The sequence below is a fragment of the Neopsephotus bourkii genome, unplaced genomic scaffold (assembly GCF_033783945.1).
Source record: "Neopsephotus bourkii isolate Nb327-2 ecotype Australia unplaced genomic scaffold, CSIRO-AGI_Nbou_v1 NB_346, whole genome shotgun sequence".
NCBI lineage: Eukaryota > Metazoa > Chordata > Aves > Psittaciformes > Psittacidae > Neopsephotus > Neopsephotus bourkii.
In genome coordinates, this window is record NW_026900852.1 from 501216 (window position 1) to 514379 (window position 13164).

At 49.7% G+C, this 13164-nt stretch overlaps 1 protein-coding gene across 1 annotated transcript; it reads left to right on the forward strand.

Moving 5' to 3' along the window:
• The first annotated feature begins 8744 nt into the window (after nt 1–8744).
• Nucleotides 8745–10903, forward strand: PRNP (prion protein (Kanno blood group)). The gene has a single exon (XM_061348191.1). It carries the CDS (start codon nt 8771–8773, stop codon nt 9545–9547), a length of 777 nt encoding a protein of 258 aa, XP_061204175.1. The 5' UTR covers nt 8745–8770; the 3' UTR covers nt 9548–10903.
• Nucleotides 10904–13164: the final 2261 nt, after the last annotated feature.

A 13164-nucleotide genomic window follows, 5' to 3' on the forward strand; every position in this document is an offset into this window, starting at 1 on the left:
AAAACCCTCTGCAATCACAGCTGCCAGCTAAAACCAGCTGTTATCCCTGGAGATAACTCCTTTGGGTGATCCAAGCATTACTTATTTCCACCAGCCAAGAGGGAGCAGGCAGCATTTAGGCTAACAACGCTCTTCCTACATCGCTTGCAAGCTGAGGTAGCCATGGAGATGACTACAGAGAGGATCGTGCCCATGACAACTCTGCATGAGCATCTTGAGCATCTTCAGAGCAGCCTCATCTCTCCCTGGGCTTCTCCTTGCATCAGGCAGTGATTATTGGCTTGTCCTTGCTCCCACGCAGGCAATGGTAAAGCTTTCCCCCATAAGCAGCTCCCCTTCCAAGATAAAAGGGCAGAGAATGACACATATGGAGCAGATCTGGCATACAATGCCTGAATATTTGGCATATAATGTCTCTTTGGTATGTAACATCAGGCTGATCTTCAGCATAAGCTTTATAAAGCCCTTTTAATTTGTTGCTTTAGGGGAAAGAAAAGCTTTGGAGTAAATCACGTGTGGTTTTGGGTTGACATCCCAGCTGGAAGATGCTCCAAAATGGATGTAAAGATGCACATGATACTTGGAACTGTTTCAATACATTTAAAACTCCAATGGCTAAAACTCTGGCCAGATTTCCCCCATAGGCACCCATTTCCCAAGCCCACTTTGGTTTTGCTTATTCCACCAGGAGAAAAAAGGGATGGAACCTCATAAAGTCAGCCCCAGCACTGGGAATGCTTCCTATGGAGGGCGAGGGGATGGAAACATACTCACCAGCTCAGCTAAGAGGATTTGCATTGCTATTTAGTGAGTGAGTTGGGTTTAATCAGCTCATCCTCATGGAGCACATGAGTTAGGGATGAGTCATGGGATGTAGCAGCTTGATTTGTTCTCAGGTGAATAAATAAGGTGAAGGCCTGAACCAATATTACTGGATCTAAAAGGAAAATGTATAACAAAGAGAAAAGGTTAAATTGCTCCTTTAAACATATCTCCATCTCCAAACTGGTCCCCGTTTCTATTTATTGTTTGACTTGGTTTTGGTTCTTAATTGAAAATCAAACAATTCTCCCTATTTCCTGGGGTTCAGCTTTCCCCATCTCACCCATATCCCCCTTTTCCCACCGGGAAAATGGATTTCTGCTCCCCCTTTCCCAATGCAACCCAGCCAGGAATCCACAGGGAGCCCCAAGGGCTGCAGCATGATCCTTCCACCCATCACACCTCCAAGAGAGGATGCTCCTGCCCGCGGCTCCACTTGGGGAACACATCTAAATACATCAGTTGGGATTTCAGCACGTTCCTACAAGCTCTTGGCACATGGCTGAGGCATCCCGGGATAGGATGCGAGGCTGGCACGGATGATTGATGTCAAAGCAATGACAATGGGAGCGCCTTCGCCCATCCCGGCTGGGCTCAGGGTTATTTTGAAGGAGGTGACCTCAGCCCAGCCATGTTGTGTCATGCTCGGAAAGCCTTCCAAGGGGATCACAAGTTAAAAATACATGGGAGAGAGGCGAAGGAAAGCCTCGTGGTGAGTCACATATCACAAACCCTGCTCAGCTTTTCCTGCGCAGGAGCCAGCTCCTGGGTATTGGGAAAGCTGATGGGAAGCTGCATCTGAACTGAGGGCTCCTCCAGCTTTATGGAAGGGCATTGTGGTGTAAAAAAGCCCACATTCAGAGCTTTGCCTGCCTGGAAACCAGGGGGTTTATTGCCACGAAAGGACATAACGAGCCCTTTCTGTGCAGGGTTATGGCTCTTCCCATTTCTCATTCCCCAGGACACAGAAGGGAATTGTTCAGCCCAGAGGCACAGACCCAGCGTGTCCCACAACGGCTGCTCCCAAGCGGGTTATTTTTAACCCAAGAGCTGGAATGAAGCAGGAGCAGAGAGCAGACGTCTTCCTCCAACAAGCGTGACTGACTGCTCCCGTTTCCCATCATCCAGCTGGCAGGGGGAAGGCTCAGACTGAGTCATGGAATGGTTTGTGTTGGAAGGGACCTTAAAGCTCATCCAGTTCCAACCCCTGCCATGGGCAGGGACACCTTCCACTGGAGCAGGTTGAAAGAGCCAAATTTGATTTGTTTTCCTCCTTTCAAAGCACTTTTATTACTAGTGCTTATTCCAAAATGGAAAAGTACTTCCAAAAGAGCCCATATATATATATACATATATATGAAAGCTGTTATTTTACCTTCTAGCACCCAAGTGATGCTGCCAACCCCAGGAGAGGCCAAAGGCACATATCTGTGAGCTGTGCCCCATGCAGGTGATCTTCCAAAGTCACAGTGCATCATTGGGAAGTCATCAGCCTGCAGCCAGGGAGGGTCCCTCCCCTCCCATCCCATCCCACCCCTAAGGAGCTTACGTATATCCCTGCCTGGAATAGCAGCTAGCACACGGGCAGAGGTTATTACACTGCTAATCAGATTGCAGCAGCTGGATGAACATTTATAGCCTTTTTAGGACAGTTGTCTAATAGTGAAGGGAAGGAGGGTGAGTGCAGCCCATGGTGTTTTATAGATCAGATGCTGCTATCTGCAGAAGAAGTTCATAGAATCATAGAATCCCAGACTGGTTTGTGTTGGAAGGGAGCTTAAAGCTCCCCTCTGACAGGTTAAAGCCATTCCCCTTGGCCTGTCCCTATATCCCTTATATCCCAAACCCCCTCTCCAGGTTTCCTGCAGCCCCTTTAGGCACTGGAGCTGCTCTAAGGTCTCCCCTTCAGGAGCCTTCCCTTCTCCAGGCTGCCCCAGCCCAGCTCTCTCAGCCTGGCTCCAGAGCAGAGCTGCTCCAAACTCACAGCATCTCCATGGCCTCCTCTGGATTTGCTCCAGCAGCTCCACGTCCCTCTTGTGCTGCTGTCCCAGAGCTGGATCAGGGCTGCAGGGGGTCCCCTCCATGACCCACGCTCCTTTGGATTCAAATTTACATTGAATTCCCATGGTGAATGTTCTTCCTCAAGGCTCTAGCTCTGTCTTTGAAATGCAACAAGAAAAACACTTGTCTTATTCACTGCTTTCTCTCCCCAAAACCACCTTTCAGTTGTCCCTCACTGGATCAGACAGATGTGTGCAGGACCCAGTGTCACATCTGCCCATACATCAAAGACATCACTATTGAGGAAAGCAGATCAATACAGGGGGGACAGGCTCATGCCCAGCACCATGGCTGCAGTGAGCCCCATTTCCTAGAGCAGCCACACACTGATTCAGTTTTTCCCTGCCAGCTTTCCACCCTTTGGCTTTAGAACTTCCCTCTGGCCCAAAAGCAAATCCCTCTTGGGATGCCGCATGGAAAGCCGGGATTGTTTGCTTGGGGTTGCTCGCTTTTCCCCATGGGGTGGTTGCTCTCCTGGCGCATTCCTCATGCCCTTATGTGCCTCCAGGACTAAGGAATTGCTGGGACTTGTGCCTCCTGGCCTGTTTCCATCACAGCAAAAGGCTAAAGGTTTATAGAGTCCTTTTATCCTCTTCATCTTTCCCTTTTCACAGGGAACCTCACAATTGCTAGGAGTGAAGGAGGAACGCTCCTGATGGTTGTGTGTTCCTGCACTTCAGCACAGAATAACGGCGTGGGTGAAGGTTTCTCTGGAAAACACACAGAAAACCCCTGCTGCTACCCAAAATGGGCCCAAAATGCCATTTCTCTCAAAGGGGAGCTGTGCTTTATGGGGCCTGTAGTGCTGCGAGCCCCAGCGTGGCTTTATCCCATGTAAGGACTGTGACGAAGCCCTTGTCAGCCGAGGAAATGTGAAATACCCTGATGAGGCTTCAGGTTGTTAATGACACCCTGACACAGGACAACAGAGCCTGATGGAGTGGTACCTGTCCCTGGAGCCCAGGTTTTGCCAGCCCCAGGGAGTGACAGCAGGATGGGGATGGGCTGTGGGACTTCATCCCTACCTCCAAACCCCCCCAGCTTACCCCAAAACGGCACTGAATCCCCCCCAAAGCATTTCAATGCCTTGCCCTGCCTTTACGAGCTGCATTGAACTCTCTCTCCAAGCCCAGAGCTCTGTGAATACAAGCATTTAGCATGAATTAAAGCAAACCAAAATCAATGAGAAGCAATGAAGCGGGGTCAGGCGAAGCTGGGTCCTTTCCCTGCTCATCATGAAGCCAAAGTCAGCACTTCCCAACTGTTACGAGAAAACCCCATCCCATTAATGCTTTCTAACCTGGCACGAGCCCCCATTGCACTTAGTGGTGCATTATTTCCTCTGTCCCCTGCCGCTGCTTGGGCTGAGGATGGAGAAAGGCCAAACCTCCGTTGGAGATCAATGCAGCTCTTGTCTTCCTGATGGGAGAAGTCTTACCCTGAGATCCACATGGCACGTGGATATGTTAAATGGATGCTGTGGATATACTGGTTTGAGTGGTTTTAGCACTGCTAACTTCCATAAGGAATTAAGACTTAATAGTCAATAGGCTTTTCCTGCTCCATTTGCAGCTGAGATCCAACAGAGCTTCAGTATTTCCCCAAACAAGACCAAAACTTCCTCTGAAATACATTATTATGGAAAAAATCCTGATTTTTAGAAGCCATGGATGAATTAATCCTAACCCATCCCATTCCCGGTGCTGTGTTCTTTTCTTCTCCTAGCTTTGGGTTTTAAATAACCCAGTGGAGAGTATTTAAAACCAGGGAATCAGGAGCCATCTGCCATTGGGAATAAACATACCTGTGTCGTAGGGAAGAGTTTCTCCAGGCTGGCTGACCTTAATTCTGCTCTTTTTAGTTCATTTTCCCCACCAGAAATGAATATTCACAACCCATTTCCCTACCAGACAGATACTGTTGTGATGATGATGTTAGCATAATCCAGCCAGACGGATAAACAAGCACATGGAGCAGCAGGGTGGAAATCCTCTTTATGGCCAGATGTGCTCTGTGGTCCAGGGATGGGAGCACCACCAGGACAGTGGTACCTGGCTATTCCAGGCAGCAAAACCTCAGGAGGGTTTTTTGGCTATATTGCGTGGCCAGGCCAAAGTGAGTCCCAATGCAATTAGTTTCAAGCTTTATTTGCATCTCCCAACCACCATGGACCTGTTTCCTATAGCCCATCCTAACCCTAAAGGGTGGGAAAACTCCCCATCCCCTTTAGGTCTCTGCAGCCACACATACCCTTCAAAACAGGGTGCTAAAAAACCCCAGCTTGCCATGAGCATCCCATATCATTATTAATTGCCTTCTGTGGTGTTCCCCTATTAAATACTGGGGCACCTCAACATAAAGCACAACCAGTTTACACAGGAGGGAGTTTTACTCCCCTGGAGTGACACAAACTTGGAAGGCAGATCCATCCTTTCCCCTGTACAGCTGAACCTGGTTGAATCTCCTATCCATCAACACACAGAGCATCTCTTTCACAGCACAACAGATTTGGAGCTGCAGTTGCCAACTGCATCCTTTCCTCTCCCAAAGCCTCCACCCAGAGATTCCCAAACCCTCCTGATCCCATTGATATTCCTTGGATAAACCATCCAAGGGGTTTTCCGTTTTCCAGCCACCCCTTTGGTCGCCGGCATTGCCTCCCCTGCCCATACCTGCCGGGAGGGCTGATGTGGGGTGACCCCCAGTGCCAGCTGCGGTGTTCCCTAGGGAAGGCGGATGGATGCTGGCCGGGCCGTGCAGCGCTGGGCTGCGCAGGAGCCAGCTCCTCCCTCTCGCTATTTATTCCTCCCCGTAGCCCTGTGTTTGAGGCTGAATCACCGCGAACCGAGCAAGCAACGGGCTCGCAGGCGGTGAGTGCCGGGGAAAAGGGGGCTTTTGGTGGGGGATAAAGCCAGAGGTGAGGGAGGTTTTAACCCCGCAGGGAATTGGGGCTGCCTCCTCTCCCTGCCTATAAATAGGCTCTGAAGGCAGCGTCCTCCTTAACAGATGGAGCTCCGCTGGGGCTTGTTTACTCAGGGCTGATTCAAAGCTGACGCTGGTGAGACCTCGCTTCTTGCTCCCTTTCCCAGAGCTATCCGGAGGGGTTTGTTCTTCCCTATGGCTCCCACTTGCCCAGGACCATTTCCCCCCCCGTTATTAGGGGGTTAAATAACAAAAGGGGAATGGGGATTTTTCAAGCCTAGAAATGTGCCAGCCTTCACCCCCCCTTCCCCATAGCCCCAGCCCTGGTTTCTCCCCCCCCCCCCCATAAACCCGGAGCTTCCCAGCATCACCAGGAGGGTCCGGATGCCCCCATTCCCGAGCATCTTCCCACCTTCCCTTCATTTCTACCCCCACCCCGGGCACCTTAACAAGGTTATTTCCGCTGTTGTTTTGGCACCAGGGTGCTGGTTTTCCCCTCCCAACCGCAAGCCTCTTCCTTGCTAGCCCTGCGCATGTAATTGCTGCTTGCGATCGCTCCTCGCACCCTCCATTTTCCGCTTCCCTCTCTGCCCTGAAGGAGCTCTGGGCTTCCTCTGGTTCTCCGAGGCATAAATCGGTCCCATATGAATCACCTGAATCGATTTCTCATTGCAGAGAGGGGAAAACTGGGGGGGGGAAAGGTAAAAAGAGATGGGCAAAACCACCCTGCGAAGCCATTTGATAATAGGATTCAATAGTAATACAATGATCACGCTGTAAATACGGAGCTCTGAGCCCGAGGAAGCAGCTCCCTGGTACCCCATCATGCACAGGGGGTTGTATAAGTGACCCCATGTAGCCAGGGCAAAGCTCAGCGCAGTCATCAGCAGTGCAAACCCAAATGAGTTTTTGCCCTGTTCATCAGGGCTCATCTCTGTTAAGGACCATTAGAGAACAGGTCGGTGCTGCCAGGCTTGGAGTATCCTCCAGGGCTTTGCCATAACCAGGGCTTCATTTTTCCCCCTTACTCACTGCAGGGACTCAAACAAACATCAAAAATTGGCCAGTTTGCTGCTTTTCCTCCCCCCATTCCCTATTATTTTGGTGAGTGTCCAAAAAGCCTTCGCCCATCCCAGATTTTGCAATGTCTTTTGGCATCCTGGCTCCCAATGGGTGGTTGCTGTAGGGGAGATAGGAGGAGAAAACCTGCTTGGAAGTGGGTGGGTTTTGCACCCAAAACTCCTGTGAGCAGGCAGTGTGAGCCTGGCTTTCCTCCCCATCACAAGGGATGATGCTCTTTTAATTAAGCCTCTTGATAACGAACTCAATCAAAACACCGACATTAAAAGACCCTCGTTCAAACACTTCCTGCCATAAGAACAGATTTTTGGGGAGAAAAAAAAAGCATTTTTATCTGAATGCAATAATTTGCTTTTTAGGGACTATAAAACCATAGCAAAGGTGAAACAGAAGAGGTTCTGGCTTAAGCAGGGGCTTATTCTGCCTGTTTATGCCGTTAAGGGCACTATCTCACAAGAGACCATCCTCTCACATCCGCATTAAACTCATCTCTGGGTTGAGTGGTGACTCTTCAAGAAGCTGGTCCATTAGTTACTGCAGAAAAACCCCACTCAGGACCCAACCCTTGATTGTCTCGTGCTGTAACATGAGCCAGAAAGCACATCCGAAGCATCCAAGGATGCTGCAGAATGCCAACCCGCACTATGCTAGGGAATGCTTTGCTCTCCATGCATCCTGGCATACACAGGAGGGTTTATAAGGGGTTCCTCAGCCTCAGGCAGGACACAAAACCCTTTTGCTATCACTGGACTCACATATTAAGCATGAGGGTGACAGTAATTCAGTGCTCCTTGGTGTGGTTGGGAGGAATCTGAGGGGAATTTGCAGCTTGAGAGGTATTTTCCAAAGGTGCTTCCAAAGGATTTGCAGGCCTGGTGTGAATTATACAGGCGGGATTATCCACAGGGAGAGAAACGACTCATTGAAATCAGACTGCATCCTTGTCAGCCCACCAGCTAATGTAGGAGATGCCTGGCATGCCCGTGGGATGCCAGCACCAAAACGCTGAGTAAGCATGTACTCGTCAACACATTAAACTCAAACCCTGCTGTTCTTCGGTTAAGGTCTGTTACACATAAACAGGGATTTGGGGAAAACATGCTGGATTTCATTCTTTAGGGAACAAAAGAACAACCCTCCAAGGCTAAGCTGGGGGCTGCCTTCCTTGCGGTGCCCTAAAGCTTGGAGGTTGGGATGAATCTGTTCTTAGACAACAGAAATCTCAGTTATCCAATTGGATAGGGGAGGATTGAAGTTTAGGATTTAATAGTTAATTGAAGATTTAGGCTTTAATAAGTGGATTTTTTACCTCTCAACCAAGTGAAGTATTTCTCCCAAAAGCTTTTCTTCCACTACTTTAAAACTGTCGTTACTAGGAGAGGATGTGTTGGGAGGTTGGGGATACATACATACATATATATATGTGCGTGTATATATGTGTGTGTGTGTGTGTGTGTATATATATGTATATATATGTGTGTGTGTGTGTGTGTGAATGTTCCATCCCTGGCAGTGTTCAAGGCCATGTTGGACAGGGCTTGGAGAAAGCTGCTCTAGTTTGAGGTGTCCCTACCTGTGGCAGGGGGTGGGACCTGGATGATCTTAAGGTCCTTTCTAACCCAAACTGTTCTGTGATTATATATAATACCTTATATAAGTATTGTATTATATATAGAATACTTTATATATGTATATACATAAAACCAGAGGTGGTTGCAAACGATAAATACACTTTTAAACCCAAAGCTCTTTATCCTGCAACTGGATTAAATGGAACAATATGCGTTTTATCTGAAGCACAAGCAAGGGAGCCTCAAGCCTGTGATGCTCACAGGAGGGTCTCTGCCTCCTGCCCGTAACGCTGCCTGTCCTTGTGTCCACAGCCATGGCCAGGCTCCTCATCACCTCCTACCTGGTGTTCCTGCTCCTCGGCTCCTGGACCGACGTTGCCTTCTCCAAGAAGGGCAAAACGAAACCCAGTGGCGGTGGTTGGGGCACGGGGAGCCATCGCCAGCCCAGCTACCCCCGGCAGCCTGGCTACCCCCACAACCCAGGGTACCCCCACAACCCGGGCTACCCCCACAACCCAGGGTACCCCCACAACCCCGGCTACCCCCACAACCAGGGCTGGGGCCAGGGTTACAACCCATCGAGCGGAGGAAGCTACTACAACCAAAAGCCATGGAAACCCCCCAAATCCAAGACCAACCTGAAGCATGTGGCCGGGGCGGCGGCAGCGGGTGCTGTGGTGGGAGGGCTGGGGGGCTATGCCATGGGACGGGTCATGTCGGGGATGCACTACCGCTTTGATAGCCCCGATGAGTACCGGTGGTGGAACGAGAACTCGGCGCGCTACCCCAACCAGGTGTACTACCGGGATTACAGCAGCCCCGTGTCTCAGGATGTCTTTGTCGCCGACTGCTTTAACATCACCGTGACCGAATACAACATCGGGCCCGCTGTCAAGAAGAACGCCTCGGAGGCTGGGTCAGCGACCAACCAAACGGAGGCGGAGCTGGAGACCAAGGTGGTGACCAAGGTGATCCGGGAGATGTGCATCCAGCAGTACCGCGAGTACCGCCTGGCCTCCGGCATCCGGCTGCATCTCGCCGATGCCTCCCTCGCCGCCCTCCTCCTCCTCACCTTCTTCCTCATGCACTGATGCACCCCGCAGCTTCGAGATGTCACCTGTGTCCCTTTGGGGACCCCCGAACTCCCCTATTCTTGCTTAAGGTCATCTTTGGTGAAGAGCCCTTGGGGCACACGGGCACCAATGCTCCCCATCACCTCTGGGTTAGGCAACCGGATGAAGCTTTCCTTCTCCACCCTGGCGTGGCAGGACAGTGATGGAGCTGGATGCCCAAAGAAAAGGCCTTCACCACCTCCTCCTCCTCAGGGCCATCCTGAGAGGGACTGGGCAGAGAGGAGTTCACCTGGTCCTTGGCGTCTCTGCAAGGGCGCTTCCGAACATCCTCTTTGCTAACAAGCAGGGTTTTATCTAATCCCCTTAATCCCACTGCCACAAAGACCCCTTTCCCTGAGGCACCCATGGCGTTGCACCCATCTATACCCCACAGTGGGTTTAGGAGGGTCAGCTATGGGGTTTTCAAGCAACAAGCTACCAGGTTGCAATTCCCACCTTTTAATCCCAAACCCCGCCATTCCTTATGTACATACGGACCTGCCCGCTCCGCACCTTGCATGCTGCAAATACCCCTGCAGCAACACACAGAAATAAAGTGATTTTTGGTTGTTTTCCTCCGCAGCAAGGCTGAAGCCCTTGGCCAGGTTTTGGTTGACCCCTTCCAGCTCCGCTTTGCTTTTGGTTGAGCCTCACTGTCTTTCTTAGCCTATCTAAAGGCAAAAAGTGCTGCTGAATGTCCCCTAAAAGCCCCAAGGTGGTCCAGCCCAAGATAAAGCTATTGTGGATGTGCTATGGGTGACAAGTCACACTCACACTTTGGTACCGTGACCTAAAGTATGTTATAATGCAGCCAAAAAGATGCTTAGGGGGGTTAAGCACATAGCAAGAGACATAAATCAGCCAAATCACGTGGCTACAGCAAACAGCATCGGGAAAACCAAGCCTGGGATGGGAGATACTTAAAAAAACCCCACATTTTGCAAGTAATTTGTGGGTAAAATTCCTGCTTTTGGTGTTTAGGTCGATGCTGGGTTGTGTAGAACCTGTAGCATCCATAAGGTTGCGCTTGTCAAACGCATCACCGCGAGTTCTATTGAGTATCTCTTGTGTATTTTTCTGCAAGGCACTGAATGACACCGTCCTAACTCCTTTTTCGCCTTGGTGTAAGCTAAATGAATATATATATATATATATACACACATAGGAAAGGGATCTTTCGGGGTATTCACCAGAGAAGCAGGGCTTTGGGGTAAACGCGGACTTTGTGATACGCGGCTGTTTTGTAAACCCATCCCGGTGCATGTCGGAAATGTGCTGTTCTGATACTTTTCTAAGTGTTCCACGTCTGGTACAAATTAAAACGGATAAAGCCAAGCCACACGTCAGCCTCCTTCATGCAAACAGCTCCCGGCCCTCCACACAGACAGAAGCAGCATTTTTCACCCTGCTTGTGGGCGCCTTTGTTCCCTTTCAGCACCAAATTTGGCCTAAATCCCGCAGTTCCAGTTAACTTTCTCCTCCCCTGCTCCTACTGATGCCATCGCTACCATCCAACAAATGGTTTCTACCAAAGCCAATGCACTGGTTGGGGCCAGGGGCTTCTTCTCCCCATAGAAAGCCAACCCCCATTTATTCCTTGTATTTACCCCATCTATTTTGTGTCTAATAAAGGAGTTTTTACATTTGCTGTTTCATGGCATTAAGCCCAACCTACTTCACGTGAAGCCTCAAACCCTACTTAACGCTGCCAGAATTCCCTATCTATCTCCTTGGTACCTAAACCAGCATCACCGTTAGATAACCATCTGTGTGCATTAGACTATAGGTTAAAAAACAGAATTAAAAGGATGGAAGAGTTTGGATCCTTCAGCTTTAATTTTAAGCTCAAGATGAAGTCTTAGACCTGTTTGGTTTGAGCCTAAGCAGGATGTGATTTATTGCCCACAAGGATGCTGAAGAAGTGGTCTTTAAGCGGTACCACAGGTAACCCCCAAATGTGACTCTTTTACATACTTTTGCCCAAAACAATAAAGGAAAAGGGATATTCAGCACTAAATAGATTGCTCTTCCTGTGTGCAAGTGGCTTGCTCGCAAAGAGGAAACCCTAAAAGGTCCATAACAGAGAGCTAGAGCTCTCATAGATCATAAAATCCCAGACTGGCTTGGGTTGAAAGGGATTTTAAAGCTCATCCAGCTCCAACCCCCAGCCCCTTCCTGGCCCTGGAAGCCCCCAAGCTGGACATGGTCCACATCCTCATGTCCTTTAAGGATGGTTGGATCCGATAACCCTGGAGCCCTCTTTTCCTCTAAGAGCGATCTGTTGCTAGATAAATTAGTTGCTCTGTGTTAATTAACCAAATGCTCCAAATCCTGCCCTGTCCTCAGGCCCTAGGAGAGGGTGGGAAGTGCTTCTGATTTACCAGGCTGCTAATAAATACACCCCAAAGCACAAATGCAATAACATTTTGGGGGTTGGTTTTTATACTCTCCTCCAAACCGCGCATCCCAGGGCACTTTGCATCCCTCATCCCCACAAGTAAGCATCCCCCATGCAGGCAGAGCAAGCAAACACCTTTTCCTCACTGGAAAAAAACCTGCAAAAAGAGGATTTTTGGTGCCCAGCTGGAGAGTTTGCAGTGAGCTGGAGGACAAATAGTGTTATTTGGAGGCTTAACATGCAAAGCAAGGGGCTAAAACCTCATCCAGGTTGGATTTCATCCCTGCGTCTGATCCGGTGTCGGGGATTAGAGGAGTTGCATCACTGAGCGAACAGCACCACCTCCCGTCTGAACCCAGCCCTGTGTTGTACACCAGCGGGAGGGAATAAACAAGGAAAACCGGGATTGTAATGTAGGAAGCATGGGATCATCCCTGCGGTATTTCTGAGCTCGGGCTGCACATCAGGGCTATGAGTGGAGGATGCTGGTGGTGAGGTCTGGACACTGAAGCATAACCTGGGCAGGTAGGGATGCAAAATACATGGTGGGAAAAGGCAGATTGGAGCCTGTGCCAGGTTCATTGCTGCTTTTAAACAAAGACATCGAAATAACCTGTGAGCCCATTATGGGAAGAGTTGGATTTGTCTAACCTAAAAGCTGTCCCTAAGGCAGCAGAGAGATCACAGCTACTTGGACAGCCATAAGAGCATCAGCCTCGTGTGAATCCTGTGCTCACCTGCACCCAAAATGCTGTTAAACCCCTCAGGAACCAAACAACTTCTGTAACATATGGGAAAGTGTTGTATAAGAGCCCAGAAAATGAACATCCATCAGCCAGGGCTCCTTCTAACCCTTGGTAGGTACAAGACCTGGCTCAACTGCTCTCCTGGGGAGGTGAAGAATGGGCTGGAATTGGTCCTTTCCAACCCAAACCATGCCATGATAAGGATATTCATAACCCCCAAGTCCCCCTAATTCCAATGGGAGACATTCTGCTCACAGACATCCAGGCTCTAAAGGTGAGTGTCTTACCTGTTGGTGATTGTGCCTGCCCACAGGTCGTTGGGGGGGATCCCTAATACTGTGCTTGGCACTGGTTGAGCTGCCGCAGCTAAACCAGCTTTTAGGGAAGGTTTAAGCATCCAAGACAGGGACTAGAGAAGGAAATGCAGATGCTGGAAGTAAAAGCAACCTTCA